General features: G+C 44.6%; 1 protein-coding gene across 3 annotated transcripts in view; it reads right to left on the bottom strand.

Moving 5' to 3' along the window:
• Positions 1–1,027: 1,027 nt before the first annotated feature.
• Positions 1,028–21,465, bottom strand: part of sbno2b (strawberry notch homolog 2b) — a 128,809-nt gene continuing 108,371 nt past the window's right edge. For all 3 annotated transcript variants that reach the window (XM_084163352.1, XM_084163353.1, XM_084163354.1), the window contains 23 exons: positions 21,088–21,248; positions 18,807–18,940; positions 18,396–18,486; positions 18,130–18,273; positions 17,657–17,774; positions 17,039–17,144; positions 16,712–16,865; positions 14,738–14,914; positions 14,439–14,536; positions 13,612–13,694; positions 11,444–11,620; positions 11,189–11,310; positions 10,881–11,012; positions 10,486–10,621; positions 9,422–9,534; positions 8,516–8,587; positions 8,256–8,364; positions 7,950–8,165; positions 7,365–7,459; positions 6,749–6,841; positions 6,006–6,137; positions 5,398–5,665; positions 1,028–5,236 (listed from right to left, as the gene is read on the bottom strand). In XM_084163352.1, the coding sequence (XP_084019478.1) occupies positions 4,242–5,236; positions 5,398–5,665; positions 6,006–6,137; positions 6,749–6,841; positions 7,365–7,459; positions 7,950–8,165; positions 8,256–8,364; positions 8,516–8,587; positions 9,422–9,534; positions 10,486–10,621; positions 10,881–11,012; positions 11,189–11,310; positions 11,444–11,620; positions 13,612–13,694; positions 14,439–14,536; positions 14,738–14,914; positions 16,712–16,865; positions 17,039–17,144; positions 17,657–17,774; positions 18,130–18,273; positions 18,396–18,486; positions 18,807–18,940; positions 21,088–21,248 (3,926 nt within the window). In that variant the 3' untranslated portion in view covers positions 1,028–4,241. The remainder of the gene's footprint in view (positions 5,237–5,397; positions 5,666–6,005; positions 6,138–6,748; positions 6,842–7,364; positions 7,460–7,949; positions 8,166–8,255; positions 8,365–8,515; positions 8,588–9,421; positions 9,535–10,485; positions 10,622–10,880; positions 11,013–11,188; positions 11,311–11,443; positions 11,621–13,611; positions 13,695–14,438; positions 14,537–14,737; positions 14,915–16,711; positions 16,866–17,038; positions 17,145–17,656; positions 17,775–18,129; positions 18,274–18,395; positions 18,487–18,806; positions 18,941–21,087; positions 21,249–21,465) is intronic.

A 21,465-nucleotide genomic window follows, 5' to 3' on the forward strand; every position in this document is an offset into this window, starting at 1 on the left:
GGTAAGCCTACACAAAACACAGCCCTTATTTTAAGTGTTTCTAAAATCCCCTACGGGAAAAATGAATGGTGAAAAAACGATTGGAACCATTTCCCTGTTTGACCTCTAGGTTTTATGGGTATTATGACTCATACTATGGTACTCTATAGCAGGGTTTCCCAAAGTCCGTCCTGGGGCTCTCCCTGGGTGCACGTTTTGGTTTTTTCTTGAGTAAGGGCGGCAGGTAGCTTAGTGGTTAAGAGCGTTGTGCCAGTAACCGAAAGGTCGCTGGTTCTAATCCCCGAGCCGACTAGGTGAAAAATCTGTCGATGTGCCCTTGAGCAAGGCACTTAACCCTAATTGCTCCTGTAAGTCGCTCTGGATAAGAGCATCTGCTAAATGACCAATTATCTATTTATTTATTTATTTGAGTACTACACAGCTGATTCAAATAACCAACTCATCATCAAGCTTTGGTTATTTTAAATTGGCTGTGTAGTGCTAGGGCAAAAACCAAAACGTGCACCCAGGGGGGCCAAAACAGACTTTGGGAAACCCTGCTCTATAGAATAGGTGGCTTCAAAGCCTCTAATTGGCCAATACACAGCATCAACAATCCAGGGTTTATATACACATAATTGGTACTGCCTCTATATGGGGAAGCATTGGGAGTTAACCTAAGTAGTTCTAAAATCAGTCACAGCACTCATTTGATGTGAGGACTTGCAAGGACTCCAATGCATAGTAAAGTCTTAAGTCTGTCACATAAAACTTTTACCAACTGAAATAAAGGCCTTAGGCTGCTTTTACACAGGCAGCCGATTCTGAACTTTTTCCATTTATTGGACTTTTGACGAATCAGATCTGGACAATAATTGGGCAAAAGATCAGAATTGGGCTGCCTGTGTAAAACTGAGCCGTAGTCACGGCAACATAGAAGTAATGATCACCACCATCTGTCTAAGAAGTGTATGTGTTCTATTATGCACGTTTAGGCCCCAGCCGCTCCAAAAGGTGTTTATTCACAATAAAAAAAAGGTAAACACCATTTTCGCAATCTTCAAGTTTTTATTTGTTGTAGGTTTACAAAGTTAAGATTGCATTATGATATATTCCTTCCTTTTGTTATGAGTAGAAAACCTTTTTAAAGAATTAGTCGAAAGGCACATTTTTTTTTACAATATATACATTTCGATCTAAATTATAAATATATAGAAAAACAAAAGCACAACCCAGAATAAAAGTGCTGAACACAGTTTTTACAGAAAAAATAGCCTTTGTTTAAAAATACATACAATCAGTAGCATGTTTTTTGTTTCGTTTCTGTTAGCAATAAATTATTTGAATGTGATACTTAAAAAAACAACTTTTTTTACTTTTTTTTTTTTTAAAGGTGAAGAAACAAGGAGAATGGTTACAGTATACAAAAATGCAATCCATCAAAAGGTCAGGAACACAACAAGCTTGCAACTCTCAATGTTAACAGACAACAGTAACTTGATTATGCCATTCTTAGTGCAAATTTAGAAAAATGAAAAAGACCTAGCTAAAAGACAAATTGCAGTTAATTTTTTCAAACCGTGTTTGTCCGTTTTCCCAGATTTATAATGCATATTATTTCTTCATGTGAGCGTTATACCACACAGTCCATTGGCCATAGGTGAAGCATGGGACACAAACTGTTAGATTGTGAAAATGTTTGGATTTATTGGAATGTGCCTGATGAGGAAATATATTTGGGACAATCAAGCAGAAGAGAGACGGCTATGAGATGGGTAACTACAAGCTCTTACGAGAACACGGGCCTGAGCTATTGGATGTCTGGGGTATGTTTGAATCTGTCAGAAAGTGGGTAAAGGAGAAAGATCTGCACAGTAATTGCACATACAAGTATATCCAAGTGCAAATCTGCTCAAAATCTTTGTCAGCAATAACATTTATTTTTTAAAAAGAAAAAAGGGGAAAAAAACATCCAGACAAAAAATAATGTTCCTTAAAAGAAACAGTTTGATCTTTGCCCTAAGATGGCATAAACACTTAAAATCACCAACAATTCACAACACTTACCGACAAACAAACCCAAATCACATTAAGTCTCAAACATAAAAAAGATACAGCAAGAGTCGCAGCACAGAATTAAGAAATAAAATAGCACTAAAATGTGTATTGGTTAGTTTCACCACTGTTGTTAGGGAAAACAATAACATTTCTCATAACTCCCCACCAAATCTTTAAGATTTCTTCCTGAGATTTATATAATAGGTCAGATATAGCCAGTAACTACAGGGGGGTGGAATACTTTGGTATCTCTTTGCATTCTAAAGTCCTGGCAGAAGCTGTAAAAGTTGGAACGATTCTACTTAAGTCACAAGCAGAATCAGATAAAATAACTGAAAAGAAACAAACCAACAACCCTGTACAGCAGTACAGCACAGTGCAATATTATTTGGTGGCAGGTTATAAACTAATTGTTTTGTTTTTATAGTAATCTTAAACTAGAAACGTCCCTGACCTAAAGTATCATCAGGATAACAATCTAAAAACTAAATGTCCCTTAAATATAAATAACAATTATAATGATCATAATAACAAGGATGACAAAAACATCAAGAGCACATTGCTTTTATCCCATCACAATGTTTATACAAAGTTCATAAGTATTTCAGCTGTCTTGAACTACAGACTACGAGTAGAACAGAAATAAAGAGGAATACAATTCTTACCATGCACAGGTGAATCTATAACCTTCGGCTGTGGAGCATAAACAGTACTTAGACTTCTAAAACATCTGCTATTCAAAATGTGTTGTTTATTGCTTTTGATTGGTTGAACTTACCCAGGCTTTTCATGAACCAATTACAGTGCATTCATTTCACAAAGACAGCCAGATCGCACATATTTTGAAATGTAATATATACGATATACATATAATATGGGCTAAAACAAATATTCATATCAATATTGGTCAGAAAGTTGAACAAAACAAAATAACAAATGCACTCGAGACTTTCCTGAGAACTTCAAATCAAAAGCAAACCAGGGGTCACATCGTTGGATGAATGTGTAGACTTAAAGTAGGATATTTGACACCATTTTAAAACCATCCACCCAATTGCATTAAACGAGCAGTGTCTATCCCATCTAACCCCTGTTCTTTGTCTATCACAAGGCCTGGGAAAGCAGGGTTCCACATAGAACAGTCTGCCGTTGGGCTGAAGAGACCGTTATAGTGTAGGGTCCACAGACAGACATACACATACTGGGTTGTGGCGTGGGGGCTAGCCCTGGCACCTGCCACCAGCATAGACCCAACAGTGGGGTAAGGGGGGGGGGAGTAAGTTAAATACAAATATAATAAATTAAGATGCCAATGCTTCGAGTATAAATCTATACATTAGGCCTATATGGGTTTTGAAGACTGCATTTAAGTAGGTTTCCAAAGGCACTGTTACAATGGCAGACTGTTTTCTTTTCCCCCTCCCTTCTTTTTTCAAACGAGACACAGGAGCGAGTGATGATAGAAACCGCAGGGAAAGGGGGACACGAGGGAGAGGACGGGGCTAAAACTAAAACATTTCACCCCTACGAACCAATCTGCCCTGTGTTGATTTTTCCAGTTTGATGTTTTTGAGTGGAGCCCTTGGTTTGAACAAACCAAGCTTTGCAAGATAGCCCAATTCCAGTCGATGCAATGGCGATGAGGCAACACAGAAAAACAAACGCGCAACAGATGTGCATGAAAGGCAGTTGGAAGCCAGCCAATTATTACCAATGATACCCAACATAACCAGTAGGGGAAGCTGTGGTTATAGAAAAATATGTTTCTACATTGTGATTTCCTCAACAAACCAACACAATTCCAACCGTGGTTGGATCGTTTAAAAAGCACATGCGCTTTTGATATTCTTAAAAACAAAATCAAACCCAGGTGGAATTGTGTTTCTTCATGGAGTCAAGCCTTGGAGTAGAAACGGTGGTTTTGAGCCCCCCGATCTCTCTCTCTCTCTCTCTCTCTCTCTCTCAATGAAGGGACCCGGCCAATTCCACCCGGGTCCTTCGTTCACCATTTCTGAACGAGACCAAACCATTTGGTCTAGTGAACGTGCCCCTGGCCTGTGGATCCAGAGCCTGGAGACGGATGGGGAGGAGAAGAGCACAAGACAGGCAGTGATGTGACTAGGCCCTGAGGAGAGAGGGGAGGAGGGGTCTGTGTCCTCGGCAGCTAGAGGACACACAGACAGACAGCCACACTGAAAAGGTTGTTACGCAGAGTCCCATTCGTTCGGCTGGTACTGGATAACCGTCTGACGGTCCGCACTGGTCCGCATCATGTTGTCCAGGACCTCGCGCGCGTTGATGAGTGTGTCCGTGCTGCAGTGGCTGTTGGCTAGAGGGAGGGGCTGCTGTTCTGAGGGGGCCAGGGCCGAAGAGAAGAGAGAGGAGGGGGTGGAGGGGGACGAGAGGTGGCCGGACATGACGTGAGCCACTGTGTTGGAGGAAGAGGAGGAGGTAGAAGAGGAGGAGGGGTTAGTAGCTGTCTGGCTGGAGAGAGAGTAAGGCAGAGAGTCTGGATGGTCCATCAGGTTAAGGATATAGTAGTCCTGGTGGGCGCTGTTGATTAAAGGCCGATCTGACCACTGCTGTAGCTGTGGTTGTATCTGCTGTGGCGACTGTAGCTGCCGCTGTTTGATCAGCGGTGGCTGTAGAGGTTGCTGCAGAATGTGTGCAGTGTTCTGGGCGGTGAGTGCGCTCCGCGATATCAGAGACTCCAGGCCAAAGGCCTCTCCGAAGCTCCCCATGGAGCCCCCCGTTAGGCTGACCAGGCCCAGGCCTCCCTCTGTGCTGTCTGGGGAGGGAGAGGAGCTCACCGTCAGGTCCAGGACCTCCTCCCCGACCCGGGAGGGCTTGGTGGTGGAGGTCTGCATTGGGGGCAGGGAGGGGAAGTGGTGGGGGAAGTGGGAGAAGAGGCTGGACATGCTGGGGAGCAGGTTGACCAGGCTGGGCTGGGGTTTGAGCTGTGGAGGTTTGGGCTGTAGTAGAGGCTTGACCGGTAAAGACTGAGACAGGCTCTGGGGCTGGCTGTGGAGCTTGGCCAGCAGGTGTTTGTCCTGAAGCTGCTGTTTGAGCTGCCGCTCCTGGGCTAGCCTCTGCTCCTGGGCATGCTGCTCCCTCTCCTTGCGCCTCCTCTTTACCTCCTCGTCCATTTTGAGAAGCTCCACCCGCACACGGGCCACGCAGTTCTCTGGGATCTTGATACCTAGGAGAGAAAGAGAGGGTATTAGGTTTACATTCGTTTATACAAGTCGATCATTTGGCTCAGTCGGTTGCAGCATAGCCACTGAAAAACGTATTTGCCAAGACATTCAGTGATGGGGTGTGTGTGTGTGTGTGAATTGTATGGAGTTGTTGAGTACTCACCAACTTGTTTGTTACTATTTTTGGTTTTGAGGCGTACGATCTGCAGGATGCTGGAGCTGGTGATGTCAGAGACCACGTCAGCCACGCGCTTCCAGACGCGCAGCAGCGCCCCGCACAGCATGTGGTACTGGCGCAGACGCATGCCCTGCAGACACTCCTGACCCTCCTCGATCTTCTTACACTTCCCGTTCCAGTTAGCATGGCTACATTTCCCAAAGGAGAAGTTGAACTGGCTCTCCCAGCTGTCCTTGGCTTGGTCTGGGGTCACCTAAGAGGGGAACACAACATACAACATTCTTATGTTAAAGAGTTTAACACCTGTTTGTATGTATATTGGACCTTACATTACAGGATAGAAACAGGGCTGTATTTCCTGTTTCACTACTCTGTTTATTCCACTAGAGGGCAGCATACACCACAGAAAACCACAACAGAGACATTTCCTGCAAAACAACGAAGACAAATCTCTTTGCCATGTTCTGGGTGGAAACGTTGTATTGCGTGCATGTCAGTGGACCCTAATAGCTGTTCCTTCAGCCAAACAACGGACTTGGGTGTGTCCCTGTGTGGGTGTGTCCCCGTGTGGGTGTGTCAGACGGAGCCCTAACCTTGCGGTAGCGTAGCTGCAGGTTGTCCAGGCTCTCGGGGTGGGCCTGCTTGCCGATGTTGGGCTTGTAGACGATGAAGTTCCTCCCTCGGCCCTGCTCCGCCAGCAGCACACATGGGTGGTTCCCCCGCAACTGAGGAACACATAGGAGATGGAAATGACTTTAAAGTTCTGTAAAATACTTTGCGTTTTCCTCTGGGCACTATTGAACTCTCATCTGTACAATTGTTTTAAACCACCAATAAATCAAATCAAGAAAGAAGCGGAAGATTTATACTGCGTTTAACTGGGACACTGGGGCAGTGTTGAAGTGTTTGTCTTGAGGGTAATTGAAGACTGAATAGTCATTTCATTGTTGAATTGCAGTATGAACCAAGTGAATGTAACTACAGTATAATTAAGAAAACCCAACATCAGGAAGGAAGAGAGTGTATATTGTTCACTCTTGCCACTACAATTAATACTGAATAAAATGCTCCTTCTTTAGGTTCACAACACGCACACTTTCATTCTACTCCCTTGATGTGGGATGAAAGAACTCCACTCCAGAGAACAGAGAATTTAACAGAGGCAACTGGACCCATCTGAACTGTCATTCACCTCTGGGAAACTGTTCTAGCACTGCTTGAGCCCTAAGGAGGTACAGGTACTCACAGCATTACAGGCTTCCTGGTAGTGCGTCAGTGTGCGTGCTGGGACATGCAGAGCATCGCTCTCTGCTCTATGGTAGCCAGCTAGACTCACCTTGTGGGAGAGGTAGAAGCCCTCGTCAGGACTGTTGAGGTTCTGGGCCTTCTCGTAGGCCTCCTCCCAGGGCATCCCTCTATCCACGCTGATCTATAGGGGTTGACAGGCAGAGGGCAAAAGTAAAGGTTAGAGTATCTGCCTTATGGGAGAGCAATACGCAGCGAGTACCCACTGTGGGCCTGATTCAATTAACTAACACACCCGAAAATCTGTGCACCCCCCATTGCACGCACACGCACAGCTCTCGGTCCTGGTTGTGTTGGTTTGAAACGTCAACTCTAGCTTAGCCTGCAGCGAAGGCAAGGTAGGGAGCCAGAGACACTAGTAATCATATTTTTGCCTCTTTGGTTGTGTATGTGGGAAACACTGCTCTCTTGTTGTGTCGCGTCAATGGTGGGAAGTGTTTTGTTTTTATTACTAGGTTTAGTCTCTTGAGATTTTATGTCTACTTTTCAGGCCAGAGTAGAGGCCCAAACAGCAGCACTGATTTAGTTACAAAACAAAGATCAGCATGCAAATCTATGTACATTTGGTATGAGGCGCCACTGCAAAATATAGATAGATTATATTGTACATGAATAATGTACCAGTGTACCATGGGAGTGATGCCTACCTTGTAGAGCACAACCTGTCCGTCCTGGGGATTACCCACTGTCATGAAGGTCTCCTGCTTTTCCTCATAGATTTCATCGTTACCTGGGGCCAGATCTGAAAGACAGGACGGGACACAGTGTTCCAGTCAGGAGACATATCTATTATCTCTATACAGAGCCTCACTACCGTTACAAACTATCAGCCTCATGCTGCTGTTCATGGAAAGACATTCTAGGAAGGACCAAATGCAGCATGGTGGATTTGTTTGAATGGTATGCGGAATGCTATTCATATGCAATAGGTGAGTCGCTCTGGATAAGAGCGTCTGCTAAATGACGTAAATGTGCCCTTGAGCAAGGCACTTAACCCTAATTGCTCCTGTAAGTCGCTCTGGATAAGAGCGTCTGCTAAATGACTAAAATGTAAATGTGATGCAATACTGTGCAGCATATGGTGCTAAATGTGTAGAGTTTTCCTTTACCATACAACCTATGGGAAAGTGCACCCTTTTATTGACTCGTGTGTAAGCTCTACCACCTCATGCTAAGAGACTCCATACTGTAATGCAGAAATGCTGGCTAGTGTGAGTGTTGGAACTCCATACCTAAGATGCCCATGTCGTATTTGCCCTCCTTCTTGTCCTTCTCGATCAGGTAGTCAAAGTTGTCAGTGAAGTACTGGAACAGAGAGTTCTGCTTGTGGACCTCCAGGCCCAGGATCCTGTTGAGGAACTTGGTGATGCTGCAGTCTTTCTCAGTACTGAGACCAAAGCGAGGCTCCTTGCAGAAGATGCCCACGTCCATCATGCCATGCTTCATGTCTGAAACAGGGAATAAAGTCATTATTTCAATGTAGCTTTGGACAGGATTTGCATAATGTTAAGACACATTCCTACACGCACTCAACGTACCTCTGAAGAACAGCGCATCGCCCCCGGGGTAGCCTTTGGGAGGGGACACCTTGCTCTCGATGTGACCCAGGATGGCTTTGGTGATCTTATCCAGAGCCTTGGTACCATACTACAGAGAATAGGGATACAGGTCATTTAAGAGGTCAGGTCACTGTTCCTCCCCCAGAATCTCCAACACAACGAATCACAGGTAATGCCAATTGGGCTTCTGTACAAGCAGAAGTGTTCTCTCTGTTGGAGTAATTCAAGCCAGTGCATACCTTGTTTTCAAAGTTGTATTTGCTCAGGTCTCTGGACTCTGTGGCTCTCCTGTCACCGTGGGTCAATGCACCCTGGACATAGAAACAAAGGAACACATTGTTAGCACTAAAGCCTTATATCACATACTGAAAGAACACCAGCTACAAACACACAACTTTCTCAACTGCAGCAGACCCCTAAAGCATAGAGGCAGTGAATTGACACCACTGCCAAAACATGTCAAATGTTGTGCACAGATTGTGACTGAAGGTCCACTTGAAGCCAGCTGCTCTTTTAGCTGGTGCCCACAAAGGAATGTTCTGAGATGAAAACAAATGGATGTTTCTGCCAGATATGAGATCACTGCTCATCTGGAGGCAGCCAAGTATTCAGCAGCTAGGAGGGAGGGGAAGAAGAGAGCCTGGGTCCTGGCATGACATTACCCATTCTGAGGCTGGCAGAGGCACCACACACTTTCTGGAACTCCCCCCTCCCCTCCCATCAGAGAGAAAAGGCAAATAAATGACTGAAGTAAAGACATTACAATATGGAAAACTGTCTCATAGCAATCTCATATAACTACCCAGACCTGGGTGTGTTCCAAAGTCTGAAAATAACTGTATTATTCAGACCAAAGGAGGACCGGAGGCATTTCCTGGGTTTGAAATGTTGTGTGAAAGGTGTTTATGTGATCTCCGGTGACTTTGAGAGTGTCTGGTTAATAGGACAGCGCAGGGCCAAGACAGGGTGAGGGCTGGGATAGTGGGGGGAGAAAATCGGGAGTCCTAGCACTGTGACTACGGGGAGATATACTTGTAAAAGGGTGGCCCCTGTCCTAAGTTATTAGCTCAGCATACCAATCTTCACTCCAATAAAACACATGGACTTATGGGATGTGTAGTAGATGAGGCTAGAGCTGCACCTACCAGGCTCTCCAGTCTCTTGGCCACGATGGAGGCAAAGCGTCTCTCCCCGGCCAGCTCAGAGATGAGGAAGATGTACTCTGGAGCCGTCACCTGGTTGGAGCGATGGGTACGACCTGGTGAATCACACACAGAGGAGGAAGACCAGTCAGAACAGACGAGACTCTGAGATGGAACCAATAGTGTACTGTACAACAGTGAAACTCTGGAAAAAGAGGATATTGGTTTGTGGGGTAGGTTGATTTCAATGATGTATAAACAAAGGATGATGTCAGTAAATCTGGATTTCCTGGTAAATCTGGATTTCCTGGTAAATATGTCTCTGAATGGGGAAGTGTCTTACCAACTGCCACCCACCACATATTTTCTATGGAACATATCTTTCCTGGAACACCTAGGTCACCTTTGTTTGTGTGTGTGTGTATTGTTGTTAGTGTAAACAGTGTCTGTCAATCAGGCCCACACATGCCAACCCACGCATCGAGTTCAGCTCCCCAAGGGAGCACGGCTGGCGGGAAGTCAGTTAGCGAATTACTGCTAACAATTCATTCACGGACCGCAATGTGTGTGTGTCTGCACAGGCCTGCCTTTCCACAGTTGGGTGCAAAATTACTGTATATCTAGCAGACAGCACCGGATATTACGGCTAATTATGTTATTCTGATTTAGTCTAACACCTCTCTCCCTGAAGCCAGACAAAACTGCACCACCTCCAAATTAAGTTTCACAGCAACACAGCATTAATAAAAGCGACTCATTCCAATGATTAGAATGTCTCGCCTCCTTAGGTCCAAAAAGACAAAACATATTTTAATTTGATATACATCAAGTGATCAAATCTGTCTTTAGGCAAGGTAATTTGAAGAGGCAGCAGATACTAATGAAATTACATTTAATCAGGCTAGAGTGCAACACTTCTAGCAAGGTGGATTGTGTGAAGAGAGATGTCTGAGTGACAGTGTGTGTAACCTGCATTGAGGAGAGTCTAACCCTGACCCTAACCATGAACACGACCTCTAAACCTAACTGACCCCTGACCTTTAACCCCTGGTCCTCTCCAGACTCACCAAACTGCTGGATGGCTCTGTCTGCGCTCCAGGGCAGCTCCAGTGTCATGTGGACCCTCCGACACTGGTTCTTCACCCGCTTGTCTGCCTGCAGGGAGATGCCCGAGCTGGCCGCCTCCGAGATGATGGCCACCAGCTGGGGAGATGAGGAGGAGAGAGGGGTGGAGAGGGGGAAGGATGTTAACGGATAGAACAAACAACTGTAACACCAAGACAGACCATAGAATAATGCCTTTGTATGCTGTCATTACATATCACAGGATCATGATTTTCTAAGCAAGAACAAACACATTTTGTGAGTGAGACCCTTCGACTCACAGCCAAGTGTGATACATGTTGAATGGTTCTAGAGAGGTTGCCTGGTGTTCAAATAGCGGTCCAGTCCAGTGTCTCACCTTCTCTCCGCACATGAAACGGTCCTTCTCCTTGAGGTTGATGTGGTCGATGGTATGGCTCTGCTCCGCACGCGACTCGTAACGCACGCTCCCGTCAGGACGTCGCACCACACGGCCCTTACGACCCGTCATCTACAAGAGAGGTTAGAGGGCGTCAATGGAGAACTACAGCCCAGTTTGTATCTAGTATTCATCTCACCCTTTTTCTGATGTAGCCTTCCATGTACTTAATTGAAATGTCTCTCTTTCAGAGTACTCTTTTTCTATCAGGTTGAATGGACACTTCCCTGCAACATAGGGGTACGTACCTCCGAGACCATCTCTGGACCTCCAAACTTGTCGATGAGTTCGTCCAGAGTGTTCAGAGGTAGTTCCTTCCCCAGGTCAGCGATCTTGTTCAGGAGGCCCTGCTTCATCTCTTCTATCCTGGCTGTAGAGAATCAAACCAACCCCAGACAGACAGAGACATGTTAACGACTGTAACCAGAGTCAGACACAGTCATAAAACCGCCAAAGAGAGACCACAGTAAGATGCCCCCCAAATGTCTGCTAAGTGCTTTTACTGTTGACGAAGATGACGTCGTCGTCGTTGTTGTTGTCCAGCAGGGAGTCGGGCGAGGAGTTGGAGTCGGTGTCCATGCCGTCCGTGTCCGTGCTGCTGTCGTCACTGATGTTGATTACACCCCCCGGATCCACCATGGTGTGCTTTGGGAACTTGGGCTGCCGGCCCCTGGGCTTACCTAGTGGACAGAACGCACACATGAGTGAATTCAGACTGTGGCTCAGTGGCTTCACCTGAATAGTACATGACATGATTTTGACCGGACGTGATGAGGCAACGTATAAAAATAGAGTTGCTATTATTATCATTATATAATAGGGGTGTAACGGTTCACCAAACCCACGGTTCGTTACGTATTGTGGTTTTGGGGTCACGGTTCGGTTTCGGTACAACAGGAAAATTAAATGCCACCCATAATGTTCAGCATTCACAATGTTGCTGGCATTGTCTGTTGTGACCGGATTGTTATGTTGGGCCTCTCAAGTTTAGACTCTGATGCTGTGAGGTGGGACCATGTGGTGAGGTGGGAATTTAACCGTTGTGAAGTTGTAAATACCAGTTGGATGCATTCATGCGATTTGAACTCAAACGCACCATGACACTGCCTCCATCAGATGCGGACTCTCATAAAGGGGGCGTGTCTGTAGCACTGTACATCTCCCGCTCCGGGGTAATGTGATGGGCTGTCACTTAAGTAAGCGCAACACCCCTGAGTGGCCAATTAATTGAAAACTTGGCCTTTGGTTTGCTTATATAGAGCAGGTACTACATGTTTGTTGAAATGGGTGCAAGAGGGAAGTTCATAACATGGCTGTAGCACTTTCACAAGGTGCTAAAACCCCCTATTCTCAACCACCGAGAATGGGCGCATATCCGCGGTGTAAAAACTATAAACATAGCCTACCTATCGCTCTTGTGATTTCTTTGGCCCAGTCAGAATTAGCTGTCAAGGGCGGCTTGAATGTAGAGGGTTGTGTTGTTGTTTCTGACATGCTGACCAGACCACCCGCCTTGCGTGCGCATACATTCAATCATTTCATCCAAACTGCTTGCGCAGGTCAACGGGCGTCTGCGTAGCCAGGCGCTAAAATAGAACTTGGTTCTATATTAGACGCTTGACGCGCTGCAAGTCCCGCCTCTCCCATCTACTCATTGGTTTTTCCGAGCAAATACCCACATGGGTGATTGAAAGATGAACGAGGTCCACACTCTAGTCTAGTTGGTGGCGGTAATGCACCTTAAAGTTGGTTGCCAATCGCCATATAAAATCCACTAACTAAAAACTAACAAGGTTTCCCCTTTTATCTATGGATACATTTTCAGAGTAGAGAACACACGATTTTGTGTGACACAAAATGGGTCAAAATTCGACAAAGATCCATAAAAAAAAAGGACCATACTGTATGCATTTCAGGTAAAATAACAACCCAATGTTTATCTCGCAGGACAAATTAGCTAGCAACAGTAAGCTAACTATGTTTTATATGTGTTTCGACCTCTCCCCAAATTAATATAGTTGGTTCACAGTTGGTTTTGGTATTTTAACCTGTATGTCATGAACACGTCTGGTGGGGATAGACTGAATGAACATGCATGCGCAGAGCCGGTTTGGTTATCATGTTAACGTATATACAGAGATGGTATACAGGGACGATGTCGATGTAAATGTGTCAACATATTTGAGGTGTTGGCAGCTGCATAGGCTATTCTCTTTCAGCGTGGCGTCATACTGTTAACGTTTTATCCACAACTGTCCATCGCAGTTGTAATCTACTGGGAAGGCAAAATGTTCCCAAACCACTCACCGTCGTACAGAACTAGTTCCCGGCTGCGCCTCACAAAAGGACAGTTTGAAATGTGCCAATTAAGATTTTAACTTTGATTACAATGTGCACATAGGCTCTAGTTGTTTTAACGGAATAGCCTCAAGAGGCAGAGGCCTACAACGCAGCGTAGGCACGTCCTATAGGCCTAGTGTTTTTTTTTTATGTATTCATTTGGCTTCACATTGCAGACAGAACTGAGGTCCCCGTACCGAACGGTTTGGTTACGAATACGTGTACACCCATTATTTAAGCAAATTCTTGACCAGACACAACCCAAAATGGTAATTTAGACAAAGCACCTCACCAGGGGAGCGCAGAGCTTTTAGTATTTTAGTTGACATACGTTTTCTCTTGTTTCCAGGCGCTTTCTCTCTCCTCGGCTTTTCGGAGGGAAAGTGTTTCTGTACCAGAGCTTTGAACACCCCCCTGAGGAGAAAAAACCAGACAGACAGATGGTTATCATCTTAATCTAACACTGTGGAAGGCTGACAGGATGTCAGCTCTGATTGACCTTATCATATACATTTCATGTCTTCCAGTGTCAGACGGCCCAGACAGACAGACGGTCCAGACAGACAGACACCCAGGTATGCTCCCGGTAGAACATGACTGCAGGTACAGATCTAGGATCAGCTTACCCTCCCCAAATCCTAGCCCTTAACCATTAGCTGGGAAAAGAGCATAATTGAATTTGGAACAGTGTCTAAGGGAAGATTCATCCTACACCCTCAGGTAGTGTGTTCTAAGGGAAAAAAGTGAACGGTTCAGACTAAACTTTTGACTGAAGCTGGAGAGTGACAAATGGAATGCCTTCTAACTAGGAACCGGTTTTGTACCCGGCAACAAACAAATTAGTTTTGTGTGTATTAGGTATATGTTGTGAAATTGTTAGATATTACATGTTAGATATTACTGCACTGTCGGAGCTAGAAGCACAAGCATTTCGCTACACCCGCTATTACATCTGCTAAACACGTATGTGTGACAAATAAAATTTGATTTGATGAGTCATGTGAAAACCACAGGCACATCAGACAGGAAAGTCCCGTTTACACTAGATGAAAGCTGTGGTGTTGTGTGTGAGGGTTGAATCAGGGCTGAGCCAAAGATCAATTTGCTCCAATACTGTACTTATCCAAGGCTTCAGAGAGCCAAGGACACAAGACTTACTCTGCTGCGGATACAAATCTGTCCAGGTGTCCATCGTTCTCATCCAGGACCTCTCTGGTTCGGGCCTCTCCTGTAGACTGCAGACCAATCACAATGCACTGGGGAGGGGAGAAACAAGACACATGAGCAGAGCGTCACACTTAAACATATCAACAAGGAAAAACCAGGAAAAACATGGCTCTATTTTCTTTCCCATTCAAATGCATGGATAATTGTGATAATGCCTCTTGGCCAGAGATTCCCATCTAAATGACTATCATGGTTAAATAAAGGATGAATTAAGTGCTGGTCAGTCTCACCTTGCCAGCCTTCAGCTCCTTCTTGGCCAGCTCCACCAGGCAGCGAACCTTGGCGGCGATGCAGAGGTATTTGAAGAAGCGCTGGTGAGACGACCAGAACTGACCCCACAGGGACTTCCTGCTGACAAGACGCAGCTCATCCGCCGCACACATGAACACGGCCAGAGCCTCCGCCCACTGAGGAGGACACACACATATAAGTCACTTCACTAGCACTCACATCTTTAGACATACTGTAACAGGGCAGTTACACACTCTACACACACCACTACTACACACAGGTAAATGTACTAGCAGTCAAAAAGCCTACACACATACAAATGCAGTCACAGCTCACATTTCTCCACATAAAAACAAACCACACATCTACTTGCATGCACACTGGTGATGGGGGGGATCAATAGTTACATACCGGGATATTATTTTTGACAATATATCGTATCGTTTTGACAATATTGCAATATTATTTTTGCGCTAATTGGTGATACCTGCACCAAAACACCAGTACCTTTCCTTCATAGCTTATTCTCCATCTTTTTAAATAGGGAGCCAATTTGTTTTCAGCACTTTTATTTCCATGACCGATCGTTTTCTCATGCTCTCTCGTCTCTCTGTAGCAGATATATAGATATATATAGACATATACAATACCAGTCAAAAGTTTGGACACATCTACTCATTCCAGGGCTTTTCTTTATTTTTACTATTTTCTACATTGTAGAATAATAGTGAAGACAAACTATGAAATAACACATATGGAATCATGTAGTAACCAAAAAAGTGTTAAATGTTATGTTTGAGATTCTTCAAAGTAGCCACCTTTTGCCTTGATGACAGCTTTGTACACTCTTGGTATTCCCTCAACCAGCTTCATGAGGTAGTCATCTGGAATGCATTTGAATTAACAGGTGTGCCTTGTTAAAAGTAAAATTTGTGGAATTTCTTTCCTTCTTAATACGTTTGAGCCAATCAGTTGTGTTGTGACAAGGTAGGGGGGGTATACAGAAGATAGCCCTATTTGGTAAAAGACCAAGTCCATATTATGGCAAGAACAGCTCAAATAAGCAAAGAGAAATGACAGTCCATCATTACTTTAAGACATGAAGGTCAGTCAATCCGGAACATTTCAAGAACTTTGAAAGTTTCTTCAAGTGCAGTCGCAAAAACCATCAAGTGCTATGATGAAACTGGCTCTCATGAGGACCGCCACAGGAAAGGAAGACCCAGAGTTACCTCTGCTGCACCACCGTGTCTTTGTGAGACGCAGAGTAGGTGAACGGATAATCTCTGCATGTGTGGTTCCCACAGTGAAGCATGGAGGAGGTGGTGTGATGGTGCTTTGCTGGTGACACTGTCTGTGATTTATTTAGAATTCAAGTCACACTTAACCAGAGTGATGGAGTGCTGCATCAGATGACCTGGCCTCCACAATCACCCGACCTCAACCCAATTGAGATGGTTTGGGATGAGTTGGACCGCAGAGTGAAGGAAAAGCAGCCAACAAGTGCTCAGCATATGTGGGAACTCCTTCAAGACTGTTGGAAAAGCATTCCTCATGAAGCTGGTTGAGAGAATGCCAAGAGTGTGCAAAGCTGTCATCAAGGCAAAAGGTGGCTACTTTGAAGAATCTAAAATATTAAATAAACACTTTTTTTGGTTAGTACATGATTCCATATGTGTTATTTCATAGTTTTGATGTCTTCACTATTATTCTACAATGTAGAAAACAGTAAAAATAAAGAAAAACCCTGGAATTAGTAGGTGTGTCCAAACTTTTGACTGCTACTGTATATCCACACACATATATATATATAGTGATCAAAGTATCGAATCGCAATACATATAGAATCGTGAGAATCGCATTACATATCGTATTGGCAGCTAAGTATCGTGATAATATCGTATCGCGAGGTCCCTGGCAATTCCCGGCCCTAACGTGCGCATGTACGCACATATGTCTTCTCAGTCTCTCACCAGTTTGGCAGATTTGTTGTAGACCAGTTTGAAGTCGTCGTCCAGGCCGATCTCCTCGATGCGGAAGGACACCCCTGAAAAGCTCAGCTGCCGGGCGATGTACATCCCGCTCACCTTCATGTCCATGGCAACAATCTCCATGGCGCCCACACCCCTGTCAACCAAAAATCCAAACCACAGACAGCCTGTCAGTTGTATTCTAAATACCAGGACTGGTCTGGTAGCCACACCATTACGAGATGTCATTCTCACAACATAGATAAATCATATACATTTTAATAATTAGATACAGGTAAGATACAGTGAATGTGTGGAATGAGGCCAGACCTCTTCTCGATGGCGTGCAGGAAATCATCAAAGGTCTTGAAGGGCGTGCCGTCGCCCCAGATCCCCAGGCGGCTCATATAAATCATGTTCTTTGGCTCAGAGGCACCTGGAGGGAGACAGAGAAGCAGGGGTGAGATATTGATAGAGAGAGAGAGAGAGAGAGAGAGAGAGAGAGAGAGAGGAGCGAGAGGAGCGAGAGGAGAGAGAGAGAGAGAGGAGAGAGAGAGATGAGAGAGAGGAGAGAGAGAGAGGAGAGAGAGGAGAGAGAGGAGAGAGAGAGAGAAAGCAGAGAGAGAGAGAGAGAGAGAGAGAAAGCAGAGAGAGAGAGAAAGCAGAGAGAGAGAGAGAAAGCAGAGAGAGAGCGAGAGAGCGAAGCAGCGGTGAGACATTGATACAGAGAGATCGAGAGAGAGAAAGAGTAACTAAGAGACCCAGAGAAATTGAAAGAAAGACTGGAAGAGAGGGAAGACAAATACAGGCTGAATGAGATGGAGAGGGAAAACTGAGACGGAACAGGTAGACAAACAGTCCTAAAGTACAGGCATTGTGAGAAAGAGCGATAGGGAAAGAGAAGACAAACAGTCATCCAGGTACAGGAAAAGTGTGAGAAAGGCCCACCTGTGGCACTGGCGTAAACCACCCTGGCCAGGGGCAGCTTGTGCTGCAGGTCCAGCACGGCCTTGCCCATCTTGGTGGACGTGGCATTCTTGGCCTTGTGGCATTCGTCAAACACAATCTAGGAACATGGTCAAGGGCAAAACGCTGCTACAGTGTGAACCTGCCCAGTGTAAACATGCTGATTGAGCAAAACTTATGTTCTCAGATAATTGGTAGTCACTGGACTAGATGGCCATGCTAGACTGGCAATTTCATCAGGAAGTATTTGTTCTTGTTTTAGGGCTAGTTTCAGTAATAGCGGTTAGAGCATGCAGTACGTCTAGCATGGCCAGTGCATTGATTGGTCTCTACACAAAGCTCAACAATCCTACGTGTAGACAGAAACCATGACAGAGCTACGGACCCGGACGATCTACAATTAGATATTATCAGGTTAGTAGCGACCAAGGTGGTAATGTAGTGTATAAGGATACGACTCCGTCAAAGCCGGGCTTGCACCAGTCCAGGATCTGCTTGAGTCTGGTGCGGTGCTGCCCTCCTGCTTGACTCTCCCCGATCAGAGCAGAGTATGTCGCAAACAGGACTCCTTCTGAGGTAGCTGTGTCTCCATACTTTATCTACAGAAAGCGACATGAGCAGAGGTTAAACCAGACAGCATTTGTTCTTACTGAACCTCAGATGACAAAAACATACAGTAATTGTAATGGTTGTTTGCCATATTCCTTTCTCATCACCTCACCTTGTTTAAGGCATGCACAGGAATAGTGGGAGCTTCTATGTCTTTGAGATCTCTCTCTGCGTCATATTTCAGGTCATTGGACACACTGAACCTGAGGGGTGGAAGAGGAGAAATGAGTGCATCTTTACAAAATAAACATGACGCACAACTGAATAGGTTGATTTCAGAGTTGGTAGTAATCAATGGCACTGACTATCATTGATGCTTTCTAATGCAGGTCACAAAGGCCAATCTGACGCAATATCCACTACAACTAACGTTTTACAATCGAAACCACTCAATCTTAAATCTATTAGGCAGGGAGACGCCCACCTACGTAACGGTAAGATATAACTATTAGGTAGGGAGAAACAGAGTTAGACTGGGTAATGTATTGAGTGGAGTAATAGTAGGAGGAATCTAGTGTCTTACCATAGTGCTTTCTTCCTTCCTTTTAGGTAATTCTCCAGGATGATGCCAGCCACCGTACGGCCCTTCCCCACTCCGGCCCCATCTCCTATCAGGAAGCCTGCTCTCTGGTTGTTCTGAAGGATCACCTCATGTTGCTGGGAACACACATGGAGCACAGTGTTCACATGTGTACACAGACACACACTATGACTAACATATTCATGTCATATTTAAGTAATTTAGTAGACAGAGTGACTTACAATACGTGCATTCAATTAAACAGCAGCATAATATATTGAACAAATACTGAACATACAGTGCCTTGCAAAAGTATTCATCCCCCTTGGCGTTTTTCCTATTTTGTTGCATTACAACCTGTAATTTAAATGGATTTTTATTTGGATTTCATGTAATGGACATACAGAAAATAGTCCAAATTGGTGAAGTGAAATGAAAAAAAAAAACTTATTTCAAAAAATTCAAAAAAATAAATAACGGATAAGTGATGCGTGCATATGCATTCACCCCCTTTGCTATGAAGCCCCTAAATAAGATATGGTGCAACCAATTACCTTCAGAAGTCACATAATTAGTTAAATAATGTCCACCTGTGTGCAATCTAAGTGTCACATGATCTGTCACATGATCTCAGTATATATATACCTGTTCTGAAAGGCCCCAGAGTCTGCAACACCACTAAGCAAGGGGCACCACCAAGCAAGTGGCACCATGAAGACCAAGGAGCTCTCCAAACAGGTCAGGGACAAAGTTGTGGAGAAGTACAGATCAGGGTTCGGTTAAACAAAAATATTAGAAACTTTTAACATCCCACGGAGCACCATTAAATCCGTTATTAAAAAATGGAAAGAATATGGCACCACAACAAACCTGCCAAGAGAGGGCCGCCCACCAAAACTCACGGACCAGGCAAGGAGGGCATTAATCAGAGAGGCAACAAAGAGACCAAAGATAACCCTGAAGGAGCTGCAAAGCAGACTGGAGTATCTGTCCACAGGACCACTTTAAGCCATACACTCCACAGAGCTGGGCTTTACGGAAGAGTGCCAGAAAAAAGCCATTGCTTAAAGAAAGAAATAAGCAAACACGTTTGGTGTTCGCCAAAAGACATGTGGGAGACTCCACAAACATATGGAAGAAGGTACTCTGGTCAGATGAGACTAAAATTGAGCTTTTTGGGCATCAAGGAAAATGCTATGTCTGGAACAAACCCAACACCTCTCATCACCCCGAGAACACCATCCCCACAGTGAAGCATGGTGGTGGCAGCATCATGCCGTGGGGATGTTTTTCATTGGCAGGGACTGGGAAACTGGTCAGAATGTAAGGAATGATGGATGGCGCTAAATACAGGGAAATTCTTGAGGGAAATCTGTTTCAGTCTTCCAGAGATTTGAGACTGGGACAGAGGTTCACCTTCCAGCAGGACAATGACCCTAAGCATACTGCTAAAGCAACACTTGAGTGGTTTAAGGGGAAACATTTAAATGTCTTGGAAAGGCCTAGTCAAAGCCCATACCTCAATCCAATTGAGAATCTGTGGTATGACTTTAAGATTGCTGTACACCAGCAGAACCCATCCAACTTGAAGGAGCTGGAGCAGTTTTGCCTTGAAGAATGGGCAAAAGCCCAGTGGCTAGATGTGCCAAGCTTATAGAGACATACCCCAAGAGACTTGCAGCTGTAATTGCTGCAAAAGAGGGGGGGGGGGGGGGGGGTGAATAGTTATGCATGCTCAAGTTTTCCGTTTTTTTTGTCTTATTTCTTGTTTGTTTCACAATAAAACATATTTTGCATCTTCAAAGTGGTAGGCATGTTGTGTAAATCAAATGATACAAACCCCCCAATATCCATTTTAATTCCAGGTTGTAAGGCAACAAAATAGGAAAAATGCCAAGGGGGGTGAATACTTTCGCAAGCCACTGTAGAGATAACTCCACAGCTAAAGTAGATAACAATACAGTAGAAAGAGTTTTAAAAAACATTGTATAATATACCCTTTATTTATGGCCCACATACTGTATTTTCCAAGATAAAACTTGAACTTGTTGCTGTACACACATTATCGCTAACTAACGCTTCACATTCTAGTCATTTAGTAGACACTCTTATAAAGACCGGCATCGAATAAACCACTGCATTATTTTGAACAACTTACACAGAGAGATATCAAAAGCACAGCTGAAGAAGATAACACAGTAAATACAGTGAACATACTTGAACTTGTTCCTGCCAGACCAGATGTGTGAGGTCAGGGGTCAGAAGTGATAAAGAGGTGTGTTACCTGGCAGGCGTAGATGATGGCCTCTAGCTGCAGGGCGGAGAGCAGGCCACGTTTGATGGTGGAGTCAGCAATGGACAGAGTGTAGGTGATGTCAGGAGGAGGGACGCTGGACAGCGTGTTGGTCTCCACCACTATGTCTGGGTGGGAGATCCCTATGGTGGCTGAGGAAGGACAAAAGAGAGTGAGAGATAATTTAAAGATTGAAAAGACAGGCAAAATCTTACTAAATCCCTCACAGACTATCAGTATCAGATTGTATTATTATTTTATGTATGAGTAGCTATGTGTACTAACGTCACTGAAAAATATTACTATTGCAAAATTCAAATTCCTTCCACATAAAGAAAGACACTAAAACGGCAACCAGATAAATAGGTC

Source organism: Coregonus lavaretus (assembly GCF_964263955.1).
Source record: "Coregonus lavaretus genome assembly, chromosome: 6".
NCBI lineage: Eukaryota > Metazoa > Chordata > Actinopteri > Salmoniformes > Salmonidae > Coregonus > Coregonus lavaretus.